This window comes from Gracilinanus agilis, chromosome 5 (genome assembly GCF_016433145.1).
Source record: "Gracilinanus agilis isolate LMUSP501 chromosome 5, AgileGrace, whole genome shotgun sequence".
NCBI classification, from domain to species: Eukaryota; Metazoa; Chordata; class Mammalia; order Didelphimorphia; family Didelphidae; genus Gracilinanus; species Gracilinanus agilis.
The window spans coordinates 163,707,602-163,732,084 of record NC_058134.1 but is presented as its reverse complement, the minus strand read 5'-3'; the positions used below and the strand labels follow the sequence as shown (position 1 = coordinate 163,732,084).

The 24,483-nt window shown below is 36.1% G+C and overlaps 1 protein-coding gene across 1 annotated transcript in view; it reads left to right on the top strand.

The window, feature by feature from the left end:
• SEMA3E (semaphorin 3E) overlaps positions 1-24,483 on the top strand; it is a 385,477-nt gene that overhangs the window by 236,576 nt on the left and 124,418 nt on the right. Inside the window, exons 9-10 of the mRNA XM_044679056.1 lie at positions 11,747-11,806; positions 19,838-19,957. Coding sequence (XP_044534991.1) covers positions 11,747-11,806; positions 19,838-19,957 — 180 coding nt within the window. The remainder of the gene's footprint in view (positions 1-11,746; positions 11,807-19,837; positions 19,958-24,483) is intronic.

Genomic DNA, 24,483 nt, shown 5'->3' with positions numbered 1-24,483 from the left:
CCCCCCCACTGGCATGTGTGCCATAGATTTGCCATTATGGTGCTAGGTATTGTTGATACAAAGGCAAAAAAAAGAAATTCTTGATCTAAACGAAATAATATGTTCACATTTAAGTGTATACAAATAAAAAAAAGGCAATCTTAATGGTGTAAAGGCACGTAGGAAGTGAGAGAAGAAACAAACCTTTATTAAATGACAAATATGTTCAGGCACTGTACTAAACTTCTCACATATGTTTTCTCATTTGATCCTCACAGTTCTGGAAGCTGATGCTATTATGCTCATTTATGGTTGAAATAACTGAGACAGACAGAAGTTAAATAACTTGCCCAGGTTCATAGAGCTAGTAAGTGTATGAATTGGGATTTGAACTCAGGTCTCCCAGACACCCAGTGTTATTCAGTATCTAGTTGTTACTGAATTTTGTTCTATATCTTTATTTTCCCATTTAAAAGAGGATCTTAACATTAATTAAAATGAGTACTTCCATATATGCTTTGGAGCATGGGTTTGCAAATGAAACTGTGGATCTCTTATGAACAGCATGCTTCTCTTTTCAAGTATCTAATAAATTCAGTCTGTTACATTCAAAGCTATCCTACCTGTATATAATCACTTGCACCATATTTCTGTTTTCTTCTATGCATTTATAAAAACATTTTTCAATGACTTTCCTTCCTTCCTTCCTTCCTTCCTTCCTTCCTTCCTTCCTTCCTTCCTTCCTTCCTTCCTTCCTTCCTTCCCTCCTTCCTTCCATCTTCTTTCTATGCTTCTCTCTTTTAGGTGGTGTGGAGGACATCTTCTGTTCTCTTATAAATACCTTTCCTCTATTTTTGAGCTTTCTTTTATGGAGTCTTCTTTGTTCTGAGATCATTGATAATTTCTGACATTTTCCCCCTTAAAATAATTTATTATTAACTTTCTGATCCCTTCTCCTTTTATGATAGTTACTCCAGACCTTCACCTCAAAATTTTTTCAGCTTTCTCTCATAGAAAATTCACTTTCCATTTACCATAGTAACTGCTCCAAAAAGACTTCTGGCGGTGGGGGGTAGGGGGGAATTGTCCCAGATTGATCGGAGTCCTTTTCTCTCAGTCTTAGTGGTCTACCATACTCAATGGTGTCTTGAATGAGCTCTGCTGGAGTACCAAATGTTGCCACTATCCTGGCCAGACCATGTGCCTTGCCTTTTTATTTCCTTCAGCACAGGATAAAAGAAGAAACAGTGCTGAGTTCTATTACATTATATAAGCTTCTGCTTTTTCAGTTTTCCTGCCATAGAGTAGGGGAAATGGTGGTAAAGGTGAGTTCTCTTATACTCCTTTGGTTTGGCTTCTGAAGACTGTAAGAGTGTGTAAACTAGTGGAAGATGAGTCCTGAGGCTGTGTCTTAGGTAAGGAAAAGAATTAGACTTTTCAGCTATTAGTTCATTTGGTTATTTTCTTAAGGTTTTTGGTGTTTTCACCTGTGGAACTAACTTAGACAAATAAAGTTGTTTTGTCTCTGGCACATAAGTCCTGTTTTGGAAAGGTTGAAATGTAATGAGAACCAGAATGTCTAGTAAGCCATCTTGTTAAGTCACATTCCAATCCAAATATATACAAAATAGATTTAATATAATCTCAGAGAAGACATTAGCACTTACCTGTAAGGACTAAAAACATCTTTTTTTGTGTTATTCATAATTCTAATTCTTTAAATTTCAGTGTGCCATTAATTGGAATCAAATACCATGAGCAGAAAAATATTTGTGCCAAAAAGACTTCTTTTTTATTTTTTTATTTTTTGGTGACAAGGACTAGTTCTCATTTACTGAAAATACAGATCAATGTTCCAATGTAATCCAGCCTGCTCTTTTCTCCTATTCAATTCTAGGGATAGATGATTGTCCATTTGTAGTGCCTGGACAACCTACAAAATGTTATTCTTTTCTGCTTTGTACAACAGTGATTAAAATAAGAATTAAGAATAAAAGGAAATAGAAATGATGAAAAATTTGGAATATGAAGATACATCAGAAATAAATCAATCAAATTAAAAACATGAATACACATATAAAATCTAAGGTATAAGATTGCTTACCATCTCACACTGATAGGAAGTTTGGGAGGTTGTGAAGAGAGAAGAAGGAAGAGAATTTGTAACTCAAAAATTTTTTTAAATAAAATTGTTTTTACATGTAATTGAAGAAGAATAAAATATTTTAAAAGAAATGATGTAGTCAAAAATATTTATTTGATTGTTTTCTATTTTTCTAACTAGAATCTTAAAAATTTGTAAAAGTTTTCCAGCTAGATACTTAAAAATTATGACAAAAAGTCTCTCTTCTCAAGGAGTTTACTACTACTTGGAAATAAATATGAACAGATGGGAAACAAATAATGCACAATTTCTGAATGAAATTTATATGTTAAATCATGCAAGAAAGTCAGACAAAGAAGGTAACAATGAGAGCTTAAGTTCTTGGTAGAGTTCATGGGAATGTGATGCTTGATTTATAGACTGATGGAGTAATAAACAAACATTTATTAAGGCCTCTTATTTGTTTGGGCCTGTTAGTTGCCAGGGTTATTAAAACTGATCTCTCTCTCTCTCTCTCTCTCTCTCTCTCTCTCTCTCTCTCTCTCTCTCTCTCTTTCTCTTCCCTTCTGTTTCCCCCTCTCCTCCTCTCTATATCTATTACTGACTCCATTATTTAAGAGGTTATTCTTTTCCCTTGAAGTGGAAAACATGAATACAAATAATTTATATTTACATATACATTAATATGTGAAGAGAGGCAAATAATGCCTTCATGGTGGCTAGAGAACTGGCCTAGAAATCATGAAAATATGTAAGAGAACTGCCAGTGACATGGAATTAGTATGTGACAGTTATTAGGCTTTTTTGCCACTATCCAGCAACCCCTCAGTATATTCATAACACTCTAAAACTTGTAGATTCAGAGAAAGTAGTTGCATTGATATAACATTCCTACCTAAGATCTCTTTAAAATAATGAAATCATACGTCTAGTACTGATTCCAATTCTATGATTATTAAATATGAGGAGGTGAGATAAATTCAGAGAAATAGGGAAATTCACTGATATGGAGCAGAGAGATTAGAAGAGAACCAGAGGGGGAAAATGTCACTGAAACCTAGAAGGAACTGGATTAGGAAAAGATTGGCAGTATGAAGACCAATTAGTAATCCTTTAAAATAGTTGCTAGAGATGTAGGATGGTTCAAGAGTGATTGCAGATGAAGTTGAGAAGAGGAGATGAATATGACATATGGAGGAGGCAAAATATATACAACCTAGCAATTTTTAAATATGTCAGTTGTTAGATATAAGTGATAAGAAAGAGGGAAGAGTAAAAAAATACATCCAGTTTCATGAATTGTATGTTAGTGATGGCATCAATAGAAGAATGGCCAAGCAATGAGGCATATTTTTTGGGGGGGGAAACAAGGAGTTTGATTATGGATCAAACCTTATAGGTTCGGTCGAAGTGAAACAGGAAACTGGGAAAACATAGAGGGTCCCAAAATTGAAATAAAAGATGGTAAAGCTCAGTCCTCTCACCATAGATCACACTTTTCTCTTAATTCCTGTATGCCCCTCAAACCTTTTGGGGCAAGATTATTTTGTGCAAAATTGGGGTGACTATACAATGTGACCAATCAGGATAAATCTTCCTACATCTACCAAAGCAATCTCTTAAACATCATCCTCATTCCTCAGGCAATTGAAGGATGATGAGAAAGAACTCAATGAAGTAACTAACTTTGAAATCCCTAAGGACAGTGATGGGCAAACTATGGCCCATGAGCCAGATGCAGCCCCTGAAATTTTCTATCTGGCCAATTGACATTATTCCTAATTTGATAAATACAATTAGTAAGATACAATACAATGAAACTTAGAAAGAGTTGCCTTAGACAAAGACTGACAGATGAGCATTTCCTTTCTTTTGGCCCCCTCTTTAAAAAGTTTTCCCATCACTGCCCAAGGATATTCATGAAGAGGTTTGGGCAAAACATTTCAGAGACATAGAGATTTTAAAGTCAGCAACCCCTGTGAAGATAGAGGTCAAAGAGGGTACTCCTCCAAGAATACTGCAGTAAAAATTGAGTAAAGAAGCTGTTGAGGTTATGACACCAATCACACAAAGCCTTCTCGATCAAAACATACTGATGCCAACTCTCTCACAGTATACTACCACTATCCTGCCCATCAAAAAAGGCAAAATTAGATGCCCAGGGAAAAATTCAATGAAGATCCATCCAGGATTCGAGGGCAATAAACAACATTGTAAATAAGTGCCATGCAGTGATGTCAAGCCCCTCTGCTATAATCTCTGAAATCCTTAGCAATTACAGATATCATTGACCTCTATAGTGCCTATTTTTCGATACCCCTCAATAAGCCCTATTAAAAGATCTTTGACTACATCTGGAAAAATGCCCAGCTCATGTGGCAAAGAATGCCATAAGCCTTCTGAGATGCTGGGTCATTGTTCTGCAAAATCCTAAAAAGGGACCAGGAAACCATCATATTCAAAGAAAACAAACTATTAAACTATGTCTATGATATACTTTTAACGTCCCCAAACTCAAAATTGTGCCAGAGACAATAAAATCCTTTTGCAAGAACTCTGTAAGAAAGGGCACAATGTATTAAAAGCAAAATTGCAGTGGGTGATGCCAGAGTTAGAGTATCTAGAGGTTGCCTTTGAAAATGGCTCGAGAAAATTTTCCAAGAAAAGGGTAGCAGACATTCAAAAGCTGTGTAATCAAACAACCAAAAAGCAGCTATATGCAATTTTAGGAGTGACAGGATTCTGTAACCAGTGGGTTCCTGGGTACAGTATAATATCTAAACCTTTAACAGATTTAACCAGGAAAACAGTCTGAGAGCCTCTGAACCTCATAAGGGAACACCTCTATGCAATAGAAAACCTAAAAACTGAAATAGTTACATTACCTGCTCTCAAAATTCCAGACTACTCCAAAGAATTTCATCTTTTTGTCCACAAGGACAAAGGAGTAGCATTGAAGTATTGGTACAAACCCTAGGACAACAATTCAGACCCATGTCTTATTATAGCTCTCAGTTAGCTAGAGGAATGGCTCAGTGCCTCCGAGCAATAGCCACAGTTGCCCTCATGATAAAAAAGTAATCTGAACTGGTTCTTGGATGCAAGCTAATAGTGTATTCCACACATCAAATAGAAAACATGTTAAAAACAACAATTTACAAGTATTTACATCTCAAAGACTATCCCAATATGAAATTGTGTTATTAGGCAACAAGAACAAAACCTTGAAACTTTGCAAAGAGCTTAACTCAGCCACCCTGATCCCAGATTTGCCAATGAAAGGAAAGCCAGTCCACAGCTGCCAAGACACATTAGAACTAGTGCAAAAAACTAGGGAGGATTTCAGGGATACTCCCCTAGAAAACACAGAACTAAACATGTACACCTGCGGATATTCATACATGTTTGAAGGGGAATGATACACAGAAGCAGCTGTTGTAACACAAACAGATATGCTATGGTATGTATCCTTGCCAAAAACTCTGTGTTCACAAGTGGCAGAGATCTTAAGTCTAACAAGAGTTCTTCAAATTGGGAAAAGCAAACAGATGAACATTTTCATGGATTCCAGATATGCTTTTACAGTCCTACATGCCTCCGAACTGGATCAGAACTGGGTTTTCTGCCTTTCTAGGACACTCCTCCTAGCCCCCAACTGAAAGCCCACCTTCCTCCCTCCTCCCGGGAGAAATTCCCAGAGTCCCCTGCTGGTTTCAACTGCCAGAAACTGTCTTCTCCTCCTTTGGTTCCATCTCCTTTTTTCAAAATTCCATCCTTACACGAATACAAAATGTCCACAAGACATACAGATGGAGATATTTAACAGCTAAACCTAGAGGCCCAGGGCTATCAATAAGAGATTGAAGATGAAGATTCAGAAATCATTAGTATTGTTATGTAGGTACCACTAGCCAGTGTGATAGGTCAGGCCAGATATCCCTATACTTACCCAAACAGTCACTCAAACACCATCCCTTGCTATTCCTAGGGCAAGTGGAGGTTGATGAGGAGGAACAACATATGGGGAGTATCTTTGAAATACCGAAAGATATTCTAGAAGCAGTTTGGGCTAAGTATTCAACCAATATGGGACTTTTGAAATCTGCTACCCCTGTTAAGATCGAGGTGAAAGAGGGTACTCCAGCTAGAATCCCTCAGTATAGGTTGAGCAAAGAGGCCACAGAGGATATCAGGCCCATTATCCAAAGTCTCCTGGAACAAGGCATTTTGGTCTATATTATATCCAAGTACAACACACCTATTTTGCCCATTAAGAAGCCAAAGAAAGATTGAAATGGCAAGACACAATGGCGTTTTGTGCAGGATCTGAGAGCAGTAAACAACTTTGTTAAGAAGGGACATGCAGTGGTACCTAGCCCGGCAAATATCACTGCTGAGATTCCAAGTAATGCAGCCTGGTTCACAGTCATGGACCTGTGCTGTGCATATTTTACTGTACCCCTGCATGAGTCCAGTCAGAAGATTTTTGTATTTTCCTGGGAGTGCAAGCAAGTCTGTTGGACTAGAATTCCACAGGGTTTCACAGAAAGTTCAAATATCTTTTGCCAGATCCTGCAAAGAGATCTTGAGTCCATCATATTCACTGAGAGCAAGCTAGTGCATTATGTGGATGACCTTTTGCTTATGTCACCAAGTGCTCGAGTGTGTCAAAGAGACAGCAGATATCTGTTGCAAGAGCTATGCAAAAGGTTACACAAGATTTCAAAAAATTAGATTCAGTGGGTTTTGCCCAGTGTTGAGTACCTTGGCTTTGTGTTGGAGAAGGGTATAAGACAGATTTTCCAAAAGAGAGTTGCACATACACAGAAGCTGTGCATGCCTAAGACCAAGAAGCAGCTCCGTGCAATATTAGGTATCATGGGTTACTGTAGGCAGTGCATACCTGGTTATAGTCTGATCTCAAAACCTCTGACAGGCATGACTAGGAACACTGTCTCAGAACCTTTAAAACTTCACAGGAGCACAAGCATGTGATAGAAAAACTGAAAACAGCTGTGTTGTCTAGTCCTGCACTTGGAATTCCTGACCATGAAAAACCGTTTCACCTGTTTGTGCATGAGGACAAGGGAATAGCTAGTGCTGTATTTATGCAGACTCTTGGGGATCAGTTCAGACCAACAGCCTATTACACCTCCCAGCTAGATTTTGTGGCTAGGGGGGTGCCACCTTGTATGAGAGCAATTGCAGCTGCTGCCCTAGTGGTTAAGAAATCTTCAGATCTGGTTTTGGGATGCAGGATTATGTTGTACTCCCTCATCAAATAGATACCATCTTGAAAAACAACAACCTGCAAGCATTTACATCCCAATGCTTATCCCATTATCAAATTGTGTTGCTGGGGAATGAGAAACTAACTTTCCATTGTTTAAAGGAGATCAACCCAGCCACACTAATGCCAGACTTACCATTAGAAGGGGAACACATCCATAGCTGCGCAGAAACCTTGGACATAGTTCAGAAAACTAGAGATGACCTGACCGATATTCCTTTGGCCTCTTCCAATCTGACTTTGTTTACCAATGGTTCTGCATTTGTGGTAGATGAGGAACGGTATACAGGTGCAGCTGTAGTAACTCAAGATGAGACTTTATGGTATGCAGCTCTACATAAGTCCATGAGTGCTCCTGAGTCTCACCAGAGCTTTAGAAATTGGCCAGGGTCAAAGGTTGAAAGTTTGGACCGGCAGTAATATGCTTTTAATGTAGTCCATTGTACAGGCCAAATTTGGAAATATCGGGGATATGTAACTGTTGGTGGGAAGGAGATAGCCTATGGGAGCCTTATAAACCAACTCCTGAAAGCTGTCCAGTTACCTAAGGAAGTGGCAGTGATGCATTGAAGATCACATCAAAAGGGTGTGGATGAAGTCTCATTAGGAAACAGGAGGGCAGATATAACCGCCAAATTCAGTGCCCAATTCGGTCCTATCCATGTGCTGAACTTCTCCTTGGTGGATGAAGCAGATCTAAAACAGGCATACTCCCCGAGGGAAGTGAAGCACTGGGTAGAAAATCTAGGGCCAAATTAGTGAGAGGTACATGGTTTTGTAGTGAGGACAAACCCATTCTTCCAAGATCTTTATATACTACCCTATGCAATGCATTGCATGCCAAAGGCCATTATGGGACCCAATCCCTGGTGGATGGTATTCAAAGACACTGGATAGCTCCTGCCATATCCATGTGTGCAATTAGAACATGCCAGAAATGCAAGGTTTGCTTGCAGTACAACCAGGACATGACCAGAATTAAGGGACTAGGAGGCAGACAATTGGCATATACCCTGTTTGAGTGCTTGCAGATTGATTATATATCAATGCCCAATTGACAAGTTTACAAATATGCCCTAGTCATCATTGACAGGTTGACTCGATGGCCAGAAGTGTTCTCTGCAAAGAAAAACGACGCAGCCTTTGTGGTGAAGACACTTCTGAGAGAGATAGTTCTGAGATTCTCTGTACCAGCTATGATTGATTCGGACCATGGGTCACACTTTTCCCAAAACATCTGGAATGAGATTTATAAGACCTTGGGGATAAAGAGAAGTCTATCACCCCTCATCCTCAGGGCAAATCAAAGTCTGCAATAAGAGAATTAAAACTCTGATTGGGAAAGTGTGTTCTGAAAGCCATCTGAAATAGGTACAAGCACTCCCCATTGTTCTTTTTTATTTAAGAAGTCAACCTTGTAGTGACACAAGATTGTCACCGTATGAACTTCTGTATGGGCATACTCCATAGCATAGTTCATCCCAGAAGTCAGCTCTCTTGTCACACATTGGAGCTGAGTGGCAGCTATTTAGATATATAAAAACTTTAAAGAAGAGACTGGATGAATTGCCCAAACTTGGCTTGTTAACCTAGAGAGTTCCTTTAGATTTTAGCTTACATCAGCTTAAACCGGGAGACATGGTCTACATAAGGACATTTACAAGAAAATCTGTTCTAGACCTTAAATGGTTTGGGCCTTTCCAGGTGCTATTGACTAGCCCAACTTGTATGAAAGTTGAGAACAGAGACCCTTGGTTCCGTGTCACACATGTGAAACCTGTAAAAGAACATGCTGTACCTGAAGAACACCATGAAGAACCTCCTGATTTAGAGCAACATGAAATGAATGCACTGCCAGATCCACAGCAAACAGACGGGACTGTTGAAAATGAATGAACTGCTTGAAATCTTAAAAAGGAAAAGACCGAAAAAACCTGCATAATTTTTTTTGCAACACAAAACCAACAAAAAGTTAATACAATTACATCACAACAACTAATGTTCCTGATTAAGGTGACAAGCCAACCACCCAACAAGATGATAGACGACAGACAAGTATGCATGTGGTACAGATGAAGAAATGAAGAACATAGAAGCTACAAGCTGCAGAACTTCACAGCAGAGGTGGCAGAAAGGAATGGACAATCACAAGAGTTTTGTAATCTTTATTAAATACTGTGCAGGAAGAGGACTGGAAAGAAGAAATTACGTGGAGTGGCAATGTCATGTTATAAACACACATTGCACATATGAGACATCACATGGTAGTTTGCATGCCACACTACATAGGCTACACAAGGAGAATTGTGGTTCTCCAGTGGGCCAGAAGATCCGTGCAGTAAGGGGTAAGTATGTGCATGCATCAGTACTCTTTAGTTCATTGAACACAACACAAACTGTTCACCTTTGGATAAAGAACTCATGTAGATAAATGAGAATCTCTTTTGTACATATATATTATACATAATATTGTACATATTACATGTGAGTAGCTGTATATACTGGAAGGGTATCCTAGGATCTCTAACATATCAAAAGATCCATTGTTTGTTTTTTGATTTGGTAGACATCAAGGTAACTTCCATCTGTAAATAGGCATTGTGGATAGCCTGTATTATAATTACTAACCCATAGTATAGAATTACTAATACCTTAGGAAAAGGTAGCTTGAGGGATCTTTGAAATACAGACTTAGTCAGGGAGAGTCACTATAGTCTATAAGAATAAGTAATGTATATAGTTTGCAGATACTTATAGCTAACAAAATAAAATTAATATACTAATGACTTAGTACTTAGGATTATTAATACCACTAACTTAGCTTAAGTAAGGTACTAACATGGAAACTTAGTTCTCTGACATTTTACTTATAGAGTTTTACCATGTTCCTTGTAGAAGCATGATGTGTTGTTACATTTTTGCTGTTGAATGTGTTTCAAAGATGTTTGCATTGCATGCTTTAGGGATAGTGATTGCAACTTATAATTGTTGAAGTTTTGATTTTCTGTTTGTGATATTCTGTTACATTTGTTATGATGTGTGTATTTTATACCAAAACACATTTTTCCCTTGTTTAAACTTTCCTTTTTCCTTCCTTAGATATGGGTAGATAGTATAATAAGCCATAGCATAGCAAGACTGTTAAGGGGTTAGGAATAAGACATTTAGGAAGTAATTCAGGTTTAGTGTAGACAGGGTAAACTGTGCTGCAATATCTTAAGCCTGCAGAATTTCCAGTGGAAATTCCCACTAGAAAAGGGGGAAATTACTCTTATGTAGAGATGGCAGCATGGAATCCCTGCAAAATACAGGGTCAGCCTCACCCAGAATCCCAGGGGACCCCCCCTGGAGAACTTTGGGTGAGGGGACAGTTGAGAAGGATTGAGACAGTTGCTTTCTGGGGGTTGAGGTGAGCGGATCACTGCTTACTGCTCCTGACTTGGGGGGTTCACCTGAGTGGCCATTGTGGCAAAGCCATCCTGGTTTTTACTCAGGGGTTAGCCTGCTTTGTAGCGTTAATCTTTACCAACATCAATACAACAACTATTTAGTGATTTAGAGATTAGAAATATTCATTATTAACAAGAGAGCCAGTTTAGCCAAGTGCCCTTCACCTCCTCCTGTGGAAGGGAAGGGCAGCTTCAACCTAATAGGTCAGGGTTACCTTTTCCTTATTTAAAACCTATTACTCCCTCTAGCTTTTCCCTTCCTTCTTAATATAAGCTTTACCTTCAATATCTGTGCCTGGGAATTATTTGGGGATTCTCACTGTTCAAGTCTGGTCATCTAACTTGAATCCTGTCGGCTGTCTGTTTAAGAAGATCATATCCATCTCTGCTCACAACATTTAGATAATTAATTACTATTCAGCCCTCTATCAGACCTGAAGGGAATATAACTTAAAGAAAGGGGAACATCATTAGAGATTAGCCATAGCAGAAACTTACTTAAAGAACCTTCAGTTTGTCTCCATTTTTCCAACTGAAACCAACTGTTTGGGGGGAGGGGTTTGAGAGCCAGGAGTGTCCTACCCCCTCCCTTCTCACTGAGTCCTGTCAGTCAGTGTCTGTGACTTGGAGGTTACTGGCCCTGGCATAATTATCTGCTTCCCCAAAATATCTTTTATTATCAACATAACAGTTTTGAAGTAGATATTGAAATTCTTATAGATGATATCATCAGACAAGAGACCTTCAGGATATAGCAAAGATGGGACAAAATAAATTTATTTATCCTGAAAAGCTTTAGAGCTAAAATGTTCTTCAATTACGTAAATGATGGCTATTAGAAAAATTAGAAGTAAAGCTATTTCAATATGATTTTAATTTTTATGTACTTTATATAACAGCTCATTATTATGTATTTCATTTCAGATACATTGGCCGAGCACAGCCTTGCAAAAGGAGGAATGCATGATGAAAGGGAAAGATGCAGTAAGTATTCTTCATTGTTAGTCAAAACTGTGATCAATTGCAAAAGTTCTTTTAAAATCCTTAAAGAACCGAAATGCAAACCATGTTTTAAAGATTGTACACAATTCAACCCTGAAACAGACAACTAAAAATAAGTGAAAAGGTATAAAATAATACAACCCCACTTTTTTGGATCAATTGTTTAAACCTTTTTTAAAACCCTTACCTTTCTCTTAGAATCAATCCTGTGTATTGGCTCCAAGGCAGAAGAGTGGTAAGGGCTAGGCAATGGGAGTTCAGAAACTTTCCAAGGGTCATATAGCTAGAAAGTGTGTGAGGTCAGATTTGAACCCAGGAATTCTCTTCTCTAGGCCTGGCCCTTAACCCACTGAGTAACCTAGCTACCCTCAAATATATATTTGAAAATAACCTATGTCAAAATATCAACCAACTCATTCAGCTAACTAATTTGAGAGAGAAAATCTGTAAGAACATTATGATTCTAGGAAAACCTAAAATGTATTTAAACATAATATTATTTTGATTGATTAGGTAGAAATAAACTAATGAAGAAATAATTGAGACACTAAATTGTGTATAAGAATTCAGAGAAAGGGGAAAACAGTGAGGATTAACTCCCAGCTGAGGCAAAGAGAAAATATCACATAGTAGAAAGAACACTAGACTTATACCTCACAATCAGACCTTTGCCATTAACTGCATCACTTTAGTCAAATATCTTAACTTGTTGAACTACAGTTTCCTCATCTGCAAAATGGAAATGAAAATGTTTGGAGTTTCCATATTGCCACCTCATATGGTGGAGTTTAAGTTCAAATGGAAATGTATATAGCTTTTTATAATATGCAACAAGGTCTCATATGATGTTCATGAAAATCCGGTGAGGTTGCCACTGTATTAGTCCCATTGTACAGAAGAAGAAACTGTGGCTTGAAGTGGTTAAGTGACTTATACACAATCACTTAGTTAATAAATGTACAAGGTGGTATTCAAATTCAGAACTTTTCTTACTCTATGTATAGAAAGAAGCTTTTCCCCTCTATCAGAATGCCTTTTCTGTAAAATGTAATAGTATTGTATAGTATCAAAGTGCTTTTTGAATGTCAAATATTATATTAAAATATATTATGAGATTATCTTTAAGTATCTCCAAAACTAATTAAACATATTTGGTGATTAATTACTTTTGAATGAATGAATTTCTATTAAAATCTCCACTAAAAGGATCACTTACTTTCTCTGGTCCAACTTTCATTAGTTTTTACTCATTTATTCCTATTTTTTGTGTAAGTGTTTTTCCTACAATAATCTTAGAGAATACTCTTTTTTCTGGTTCTATATTTCCCCCTCTATGTTATTTCACAAAAATATTTCCAGATTTCTTCATAGTATTTATGCTTAAGCCTACCACAGCATTCTATTGCAGTGATGAAGCTATAATCATTCAGGCCTTCTCCAGTTCTTGGACATTTAGCTTGTTTGTAGTATAAGAAGTGCTGGACTCAAATTTATCAGTGAAACCTGGGTTTTTAACCTGAGCCTGTCCCTTGTCCATTGAGGCAATTTTCAGATAAAGAAATCAAAACTATCAATAAGCGCATGAAAAAGTGCTCTAAATCTAATAATTAGAGAAATGCAAATTAAAACAACTCTGAGGTACCACCTCACACCTAGCAGATTGGCCAAAATGAGAGCAGAAAATTGATAAGAATATATCAATACAAAATATTTTTTTCTTCTTTATCCATGGCTTATTCTTTGATTTAACTAATTAACTTAATGCAGAGTACAGGTAAGCTTCACTCATATATGAATGAGTAAACTGAGTCCAGGAAAAAGAAGGCTTTTTTTTTACCCCCAAAGGACACATAATGGCACTCAAGCCTAGAGGTTAGGTTTTTTGGTTCTCATTCAGAACTCTGCATAGTATGCTATTAGGTTAGACCACCCAGCAAATATCTTTCCTAGGCCAGGAAAAGATGAATGTTTAGATGTTGATGACATTGATGCTGATGATGTTATTTTTGATGATGATGATGTTCATGATGTTGTTGATGTGTTATGAGGAAGATTACTTAAATTATGATTTAGGAGACTTAACAGGAAGGGCTGGAGAATTCCACATGGAATGGGGAAGCAGGAAGTGGCTTGCTCTCTTACTGAGAGAGACTCCATGGTGGTTGAGATGAGTTGCAACTGATCCTAGGAGATCTCACTTTACCAGAGATCCTGAAGGAAGACTGTCACCTACTTGTGGGAGATTTTGGTAGAGACTATTAATCCCAACCTGAGTTGCAGGTCAACTTGGGCTGGATAAGCTCCCAGAATCTACCCACCTGGAAGAGTGCAGCAGGTGGTCCCGGAGGAGCTGAAATATCACTTGAGTGAGTCTGGACTCTGCTGAGAGGATACTCACTTCAATCCTGCTTTTCTCTGGGCCTGTCTTGTTTAGGTCTCAGTTTAGTATAGATAAGTCCCTCCCCTGACCCTGTGGTTTGCCCTTAGTCTGTAAGTGTAGTAACCCCTATTCCCATCCTTTATCATAGTTTCCCTAATTGAAAATTTTTATAACTTTTGCCTTTTGACTGCTGGTTCCATTGGCCCTTGCCTAGGTGGGGCAGTGTGACTGTAAGGGCCTAACTGCCATTTATTTCAACAGTCACCTCCTTGGCAGTTAAAATTCAGTCTCCCTACCTTGTTTGGTCCCTCTATCTGCCATTCCTGTCTCCCTCACAACCTTCTGGACCCACATTTAATATTTAAGTCTACTTCCCTGGTTATTCCCCATTAGAGATGTCAGTGATGATGATGATTGAATTTGGAGTTGGAGGTTTTTCTTCCATTTGAACCTCTCTGACCCTTCCCACTATAATAATTAAAATTTTCTTGGAGACTGTCTCCAACTTTTTTCAACTTTCTATTGTATTGGTCTTCTCCCCACCTCCCACCGTGTGGTTCTTTATGCAATATATATTTACCCTATTTTATCTTTTTACATTTCTTTTAGCATTATACTCTTTTTTCATCCCTAGTTTTTATACATATTTTGACACATCTATGTAGTTTGCCACTGTGCCCTCTAAGTATACTTCTTCTAATTTCCCTGATGATAATAACAATTATTAAAAGTTACCAATATAATCTTTTCTTATAGGAATACAGATCATTTGAACTTATTGGATCCCTTAAAGAAAGTTTTTTTTCCTCCTTTATTAATTGCCTTTTGGTGATTCTCTTTCATTCTGTGTTTGGGCATCAAATTTTCTGTTTAAGTCAGGTCTTTACTTTATGAATGCTTGGATGTCTTCTATTTTATTAAATGACCATACTTTCCTCAGCAATAATAGTCAGTTTTGCTGGATAGTTGATTGCTGGTTGTAGACCCATTTCCCCTTGCTTTCTGGAATATCATATTCCATGCCTTCTACTCCTTCAGTGTAGATGCAGCCACATCTTGTGTTTCTTAACTGTGCTTCCATGGTATTTGAATAGTTTGTTCTTAGCAGTTCACAGTATCTTTTCCTTGGTCTAGTAGTTCTTGATTTTAGCTATAACATTCCTGTTGTCAATTGGAGATTAAATGTGGGAGGTGACCTGTGGATTCTTTCATTCTCCACTTTTCCCTCTTGTTCAAGAATTTGGGGCAGTTTTCTTCAATAATCAATAATTTCCTGTACAATGATGTTCAGACTTTTTCATTTGTCATGATTTTCCGGTAGTCCAATGTCTCTCCTGGATCTATTTTACAGGACTATAGTTTTATCAATAAAGTATTTCATATTTTTCTCATTTTTTTCATTCTCTTGGTTTTGTTTCATAGACTCTTGCTGCCTTATGAAGTCGTTTGCTTCTAGTTGTTGGATTCTAATTTTTAAAGACTGAATTTCATCCCTGGCTTTTTGGTCATCTTTCTACTTCTGGTCTGTTTTTTATTTGTAGGTCATCTTTCACTTTCTTTGCCTCATTTTCAAGCTGATCAATTTTGGCTTTCAAGACACTATTTTCTTGTTTTAGTTCATGTGCCTCTGTTTCCAGATGACTTATTTTTCTTTTTAAGATCTTTTTCCCAATTGTCTTCATCCTCTCTTAATTGTTTTTTTTTTAATTGTATTTTGAGTTCTTCCAAAGCCTGAATCCAATTCACTGGAGTTCCTAGGTTTTTGATTGAGGTTCCTTGGTCCTCTGTTCCATTTGCTCTTTATTCATTACCTGAAAAGAAGCTGTTGATTTTAAATCCTTTTTTCTTTTTTTGTTGTTTAATTGTATTTTCCTTCTTTGCCCCATTCATTGGCTGTAATCTTGTTCCTCTGATCATTTCATGGATCTGTGGGTTTGAGCTATTCTGTACTGAAGGGGCTTCTTCTGCTCTGCTGATTGACTGATTGACTAGAATAGGCTGATGGAGTATTAATGAGCCCTGAGATCAGATATTTCCCAGCTGGCAACATAAACTGAAGTTATAGGTGAAGTTTTGGAGGCTGAAGGGAGCTATGCTTCCTGCCCTGTTATCAAGGTATTGTGTTCAAGGTTTCAGCCTTTGCCCTGGCATCCAAATCAGCAGGATTCTTACAATGTGGGAAAGGTGTTGGATATTGAACTTCTCTGCCCTCTGATGGCTTCTTATCTCTCCTATTGATATATTGATAGACTAGTTTAAGCCCAGGGCAGAGCTGTTATGCAGTGCTGGATGTGCCCTGAAGCCAAATCCTCCAGAAGCAGAAGCCCAAGATGGAGAGTAGTGGCTGTGACTAGAATGCCCTCCCCTCCAAGCCTCTCCTCCAGCTGCCTCCCTCCAAAATATGGTTAGATCCCTGAGCCTGGAACAGCTATGGCAGCTCAGCATCCCCTCGAAGATGGAGTCCTCACCCTGTACACTTGCACAGTAGGTGGGGGAAGGGTCCAGTAACCTTCCTTCTTCCTTTTCCTTAAACCTGAGAATTCAGTCTTCTCCATATACCTTTTAACTTGAATCAAGGAGGAGCATCCCCCAGCTCTGTCCTATTGTTAGATTTGGTTTTCTTTCCCCTTCAAAGTGCTTTGCTTTTTTTTTTTTTAACCCTTGTATTTTGGTGTATTGTCTCATAGGTGGAAGAGTGGTAAGGGTGGGCAATGGGGGTCAAGTGACTTGCCCAGGGTCACACAGCTGGGAAGTGGCTGAGGCCGGGTTTGAACCTAGGACCTCCTGTCTCTAGGCCTGACTCTCACTCCACTGAGCTACCCAGCTGCCCCAAAGTGCTTTGCTTTTGATTGATGTGGAAGGTTTTTCACAGAAGTCTGGACTTTTGCTGCTTCTAAGAAGCCATCTTCCAAAATAATTGATTGTTTAATTTTAAAAAGTGATGCTTTCTCTAGATTCAGTAGAGACAACATGGGTAAGGAGTTAAAAAGAGTTAAAGTAACCCCTTCTTCCACCAACCTTCCAAATTCAACTGGGTTTTACACATTGGTCCATATGTACAAATTATAGTGTTAACCATGAAGGGGATGTTATATATCACTAAATAGTAAGTTATTCTTTCAGTAAATGAAAGAGGATCCAGAATGCAATGTAAGAGCCTGTTATTCTTCCTTACTTTCTTTCTCCTATTTCTCACAATCGATTATAGCTAGGTAATGAGACAGTACATTCTGTATGAGCAGAGTGGCCAATATGACTGGCCATTTACACACATGTCAAACTAACAGCAAAAATGTTGTCTAATTGTTTCTCTGAAAGTATATATTATTGTGACATGAGAGGGAGAAGTGGTACTTCCAGCTCTACAAATACCATGTGTACCCATGGCCACAGTAAATGGAAATGATTTTATTAACTGTTTTGATATGATTAACCCACAGAATAAAATGTTGGATATAAAAGCAAAGTTTTGCACAGTTGCTTGGACATATATGCCCAGGATAGTCACAGCAATAATATAGTCACTATATATAATAATATATTGATATATAAATTTTTATCTATGTATCAACTATCTCTATATATCACTCCAGAATAACTGGTTCTGATTTGCTATTACTGACATGAGACACATACACACACATACCAAAACAAATGTTATTTACTACAGTTTACTAACTAATATTGATGGATTTACTATATTAAAGTCCTTTGACACATGATAATTATGTGATTATTATACAACTTATATTAATACCTATATTCATAATACTCAAAATTTAAGGCTTATATGAATTGGTTTTTATCTTACTTGTTTGGTATTTGGTATGTATCTGTAATTTGGAATTGAGGAAATTTCCTCTGCCACTTAATATTGGCAATTTCTCCTCCTATATAAAAATATTTTTTTTACATTCATACAATTTTTAATAATTGTTTTCTATAATGTTCTGATCCCTGTTCTCTCTCTTCTAATCCTCTCCCCCTCCCAAGAAAGCAGGAAATATGATATAGACTGCATGTGTGTTATTATGTTATACATATTTCCACATTTGTCATATTTTTAAAAAGGCATATATAACTTATACTAAAAAAAATTCATGGAGGAAATAAAGAGAAGTGTGCTTCAGTCTGCATTCAGTCTCTGTCATTTCTTTCTATTGCTATAAAATAACCTCTTTGATCATGAGACTTTTTTGAGTCGCCCTGGCTCCTTACATTACCAATTGCTTCTCTTATTTTAGGGCTCATAGAGTCACCTGCCTCAATAAGAAGTTAAATTATTTTTCCGAGGTCACATATCCATTTTGTATCAGAGGCAGGATTTGAACTCAAGTTTTTCTGCTTCCAAATCTAACTCTCAATCCACTATGACACACAATGTCTCTTAAATTAAATTGTTGAAAAAATTCTTAGATACTATTTGCCTGCATTTTCTTTATTTATAATTGCCTACATCCCTTTTACAAATAAGTTAAAACTGTGTGGATTGAAATGTACTTGGATTATCTGCTTAAATAAAATGTGCTGTGACATACTAAAGGGAAAAAAATTGATTATTGTTGAGTCATATCTGATTCTTCATGACACCATTTTTTTTGCCAAAGATATTGGAGTTGTTTCCCACTTCCTTCCCTAGTTACTTTTACAGGTGATGAAACTGAGTCCAACAGGGTTAAGTTCCCAGAGTCATATAGCTAGTAAGTGTCTGAGGCCAAGTTTGAACTCAGATCTTCCTGACTCCACATCCAGCCCTTCATCCATTGTACCGCCTTCAATTGAATACTTGTTTTTACTAATTTCAAAACATAGATCAGCAAGTTTATTTTAAAGTGGTGCAGATGGATTTGTGAGTTTAAGATTACAAGATTTATTTTTATCTAAATCATAATAATGTTCCATATTGCATAAATTTGTGTATATGTCTACTGTGAGCCATAGAGACATTTCTGAAATATATTTTTCTGACTCCATACTGAGTCACTATTTATAGTTACACTGAGTAGTATTCTACTTGAAGCATAGCACCAGGAATTGTCTGGTTATCCAGTAGAACAGTTTGCCAAAGGAATTGCTACATTCAAATAATTTAGAGATACAAGTTATGTTTATTTTACTTAATTTCACAATAAGTATTTGTCAAATGGATGAGCTATACACTTTCATTTATTAGGTATATACTGTCATCTTCAATTTCTAAAGTGAATACTTACGATATTCTTTATTGTATTTCACAGAAACGTTCACTTATTTCTACCAGTTTGTCTATATACAAGCCTAAACACATTTACTTTTATGTTTTTTTCCTTCCATTGTCATCCATTAACTTCTTAATCCCTTAAGTAAGAAGGCAATGATATTAGTGCAGAACAAAGAGAAAATAGGTGTGTCCTGAGTTCAGGAAAATTTAGGTGAACAAACTCTGTGACCTTGGGCAAGTGACAAACTCACTGGACCTCATTTTCCTCATCTCTGCCATAAGGCACTTGAACTTAGATGATAAATTTACTCTCAGATCTACCTTTCTCTGCTTTTGCGTTATGAATTGAGAAAGAGGCTGAATAACTTATTTGGGATCATGATGGCACTTTTCTCATTCATGCATATCTGTTGTTTTTCCCTCCATGTTATAGAGTGAATGTGCAAATTTTGTTCGTGTTCTGCACCATTATAACAGAACACATCTCCTAACCTGTGGTACTGGAGCTTTTGACCCTCTCTGTGCCTTCATCAGAGTTGGACACCAGTTGGAGGTAAGTAATCCTTATGTATGACCAAAAGTAAAACCACTCAATTTTTTTTGCTTCAAAATATTATAGATTTTTATTTATTTAAATTTTAATATTTTATTATATTTCATATATAATATTTAATTATTTAAATATATATTTGGAAGTTTTGAAGTATTCTTTTATGTTTGAATATTGATTTAGTTGGCTTTGAAGAATTAAATTTCTAGTTCTTTATATATAATATGACTTTCACACATAATAATAGGATAAAAGGAAACACATTTGTAAAAGAGAATATTAATTATTTTTACTTTTCTTGGATTTCAAGAATATTCAGTTTATAAAACAAAGATTCAAAAAAATTATTTTCAGTAGTGCCATATTGTCATTTTGTTTTTGAGTGGCTTTGCCATCTATGTTAGTAAAATTTTAGAGGTAGTAGAGGCCTTATAAATAATAATAGTAAGATTATATTATTTTTTCATATTACTTTATATTTGAACTTCAAACACTCTTATGAAGTCAGTGCTACCGAAATTATTATCTATATTTTGCAAGTGAGGAATCTGAGATGGAGAGAATTTAAGAGTTTGTCCAAAGTCATGGAGCTAGTAAGTATCTGAGGCTGCTTTTGAATTTCAGTCTTCCTGACTTCAAATGCTACATTCTCTTCCTTATATCCAAACAATAAATTCCAGAACAATAAAAGCAGTTGGAGCAGCATCATCATACTTTTTTGTAGATCTTTAGCTATAAATAACTTTTTTATTTTATGAAATTATGAATGTAAAAATGCAGGAAAAAGTAGGAAATAGCACCAAATGGAACTGATATTTTGTTATTCCAATTTTGAATGGAAATAAAATTATTTTGACATAAAAAAGTGAATTTGGCTGAAACCAATAGTCAGGACCTTGCTAAAGTCTTTTGCATCACCATTTAGCTGTGTGACCCAAGGAAGGGTCTTATTTAATGTCTTCATGCCCCAGGAAATTAATTTTCTTTCTCCCTCTCCATCCCTCCTCTCTCCTTTCTCATTCTCTCCCTCTCTCTCTCCCTCCACCATTCTCTCTCTCTCTCTCTCTCTCTCTCTCTCTCTCTCTCTCTCTCTCTCTCTCTGTATATATATATATATATATATATTATGTGTCTGTGTGTCTGTCTGTCTGTCTGTCTGTGTATATATATATATGTGTGTGTGTGTACTTATGTATATATAGTATGTATATATACATATATAGATTCCAGATTAAATGTAGATATAATTCAAAATAATCCTTTTTCTGGTATTTTGTGATTCATGTTCTCTACTTCCTCTTCCTTCTCCCCCTTCCCAAAGATGCCAGGTAATATTATATAGGTTATACATGTGTTATACAATATAGATTTCTATGTTCTTCAAGTTGGGATAGAAAAGACATATAACTTATACTAGAAAAAACATGGGGGAAATAAAGTGAGTGATGATTGGTTTCCATGCCATTCAGACTGTCAGTTCCTTCAGTGGTAGTGGATAGCTTTTTTGTCATGAGTCCTTTGGAGTTTTTTTTTATAATATTTGTCATTCAGGGTTGATCATCATACATTATTGTTGTTACTGTTTACAACATTCTTTTGGTTCTGCCACATCACTTCATAGAAGTCTTTCCAGTTTTTTTGTGCGATCATTTTGTTTGTCGTTTCTTATGGCACAATAATATTCTATTACAATCTAATACCACAAATTGTTTAGCCGTGCCCTAATTGGTGTACATCCCTCCAATTTTCAATTCTTTGTTATCTCAAAAGAGCTGCTATTGATAATTTTGTATACATGTACCAGTCAACTCTCTACAATAAGTTAATTACTGATCTGCATTGTTAGAGGGAGTTTCCTCATTGGAAGTTTCTATACCAAAGTTTCTATAACAGGTGTAGTCAAAAAATAAATTTATCTTAAAAAAGGTTATTTTATATGTTCTACACAAAGGTAGATTATTTACTGACTTGAAATGGAAATCCTACCAGAAAACCTCTGACTCATAGACTGAATCTTTTCAGATATTTCTTAGCTCTACAGAATTAGCCTGAAGAGTAGATTGAGTGATGGGCTCAATTTTTTTTTCAAAAAAATTTTTTTGAACTCTGCTTTTGAGCTGAGATTTATTGAAAGGGAATATTTTTTAGCAGGTACAGATAAGAAAAGAAAAAGTCAAGAAGACTTGATTTAACTCTGAATTCAGGCACATTAGTCATGTGATCCTGAACAAGTCATTTAACTACTATGTGCCTCAGTATTTTTTCAACTGTAAAATGGGGATAATAATAGCACCTACCTCACAAGATTTTTGCAAAGTTGAAATGAGATTATATTTGTAAAATTCTTGGCACATAATAGGTGCTAAATAAATGCTTGTTTCTTTCATCCCCCTATTTATCTTTCGACCATAAAACTTATATTCTTTCAAAAGTGAGAAAAGAAAGACTAGTAGAGATTGGATCAGAAGATATGGCTTCAAATCTGTTTCTGATACAGATTTGCTGTGAATCCTGAGCATATTTTTTAATTCCTTTCCCCTTTGAGTATCAGCTTCTTTATCTGTAAAAATTGAAATATTAGTATTTCTTACAGTATTGTAAAAATATGAACCCCAATACAATAAATACATATATATATACATATGATTGATAATCATATGCACACATACACATACATATTTATATATAACTCATAGATATTTAAATATATATCTGAGTTATTTACCTTACCCCCTCATTTCTACCCATGATCTTTTAATCTGTCAGGGATGTCAAGGACAAGAACATTTCACGGGTTCAAATCTTAAAAGTGCAAACCAAGGTATGTTGTCTTGATAGTATGTCAATGGTGTCCAACTTAAATAGAAACAGGATTAGTAATATGTGCATAAATATCCCTACTATTTGCATAGTGACTTCATTTTTTTTATTTCTTTTTTTTTTTTAAACCCTTGTACTTTGGTGTATTGTCTCATAGGTGGAAGATTGGTAAGGGTGGGCAATGGGGGTCAAGTGACTTGCCCAGGGTCACACAGCTGGGAAGTGGCTGAGGCCAGGTTTGAACCTAGGACCTTCTGTCTCTAGGCCTGACTCTCACTCCACTGAGCTACCCAGCTGCCCCCATGACTTCATTTTAAAACATAATGTTATTTTGGTCTCATGGTATTTAAAAAATATTTCTTAATTATACTTTAATCTGATTTGGCAAGTACTAAGGAGTATTACAGGCAGGTCAGCAAACTATGTTTGCCACCTCTGATAGATGATGGCAGCACTGAATATGAATTCTCAAATAATTTTCTAAGTAATAAATGTAATAGAACATATTTTATTTGAAAAATCACTCCCTTGAAATAAAGTAGGGATTCATAATCATGTTTTACATGAAATTTGAGAATCCAGTTGAAGTAACAATGTTATTCTCTTAAATTCATCTTTCTAGTGTGTTTTGTTTTGTTTAATTTTCATCAAATGAAGTCCTGAAAAATACTCATCTTTGTCCAAATTTGCAATTGAACCTGAAATTTTATCAATCTTATAAAGTTTCCATTTTCTATGGCTTTAAAAATATACATATATTCCTTAGCTACAATGTTTTATTTGCATAATCTACTTTTACAAGCTTCAGAGTTCTTTTATATTTTAATTTTTCCTTACAGCTTCAACATCATAGAATGACAGAACATTATAGATGGTCATCTAGTCTAATCATAGAATAGCCTATGAAACATAGGACAAGAATTCCCTATAAAATGACTACAACAAGTAATCATGTAGCCTTTAACTGAAGTTTGAGGGGGGAAGAATATACATTCTCTATACTTACTTCAATAGTTTCAAATCAGATTTCTAAATTCTTTAGTGTCAGTCAGGTCAAATGGCTCACAATTATGAAATTGATTAGTGCTTACGTTCTTTTTGATTCCATTATGTAAATACTTCATCCTTTATGTATACTCATAGCATGTTAAAAATTGAAACAAAATAATAATAGATTTTAAATTGACAAAGAATTTTATATGTTGATATTTTCTAGAATGAAATAATTTTAAAAGCTATGAATATTCTTTAGTGTGACTTTGCTTTAATAGTTTTTCATCTGCATTAGTTTTCATCATTTCTTAAAAAGGACATTTAGTTCTGAATCAGTAGATAAGGATTCATATGGTGCTTTTGATATTGATTATGTGTATGACCTGGAGAAAGATCATTTAATATCTCCAGACTTTAGTTTCTTAATTTGAGAATTAAGTGATTGGACACTGTGTTCTCTTGGGTCATTTTCAACTCAAAATCTTTGATTATATATCAATGAAAGTAGGCAGAATTCAATCTAAAAGAATACTTTCATTAAGTTCTCTCTGTGTACAAAGCTAGGCACTAGAAAGATATTAAAGTTATAGAAGGCTTGGCCCTTGCCCCTCATTGGAGTTACTTATTAGAAATAGATGTTCAAAATAAGGTTTTACTGGAAATACCAAATGAAAAAAAATTATTTATAACCAAAGGTTTCAAGAAAGGATGAAATA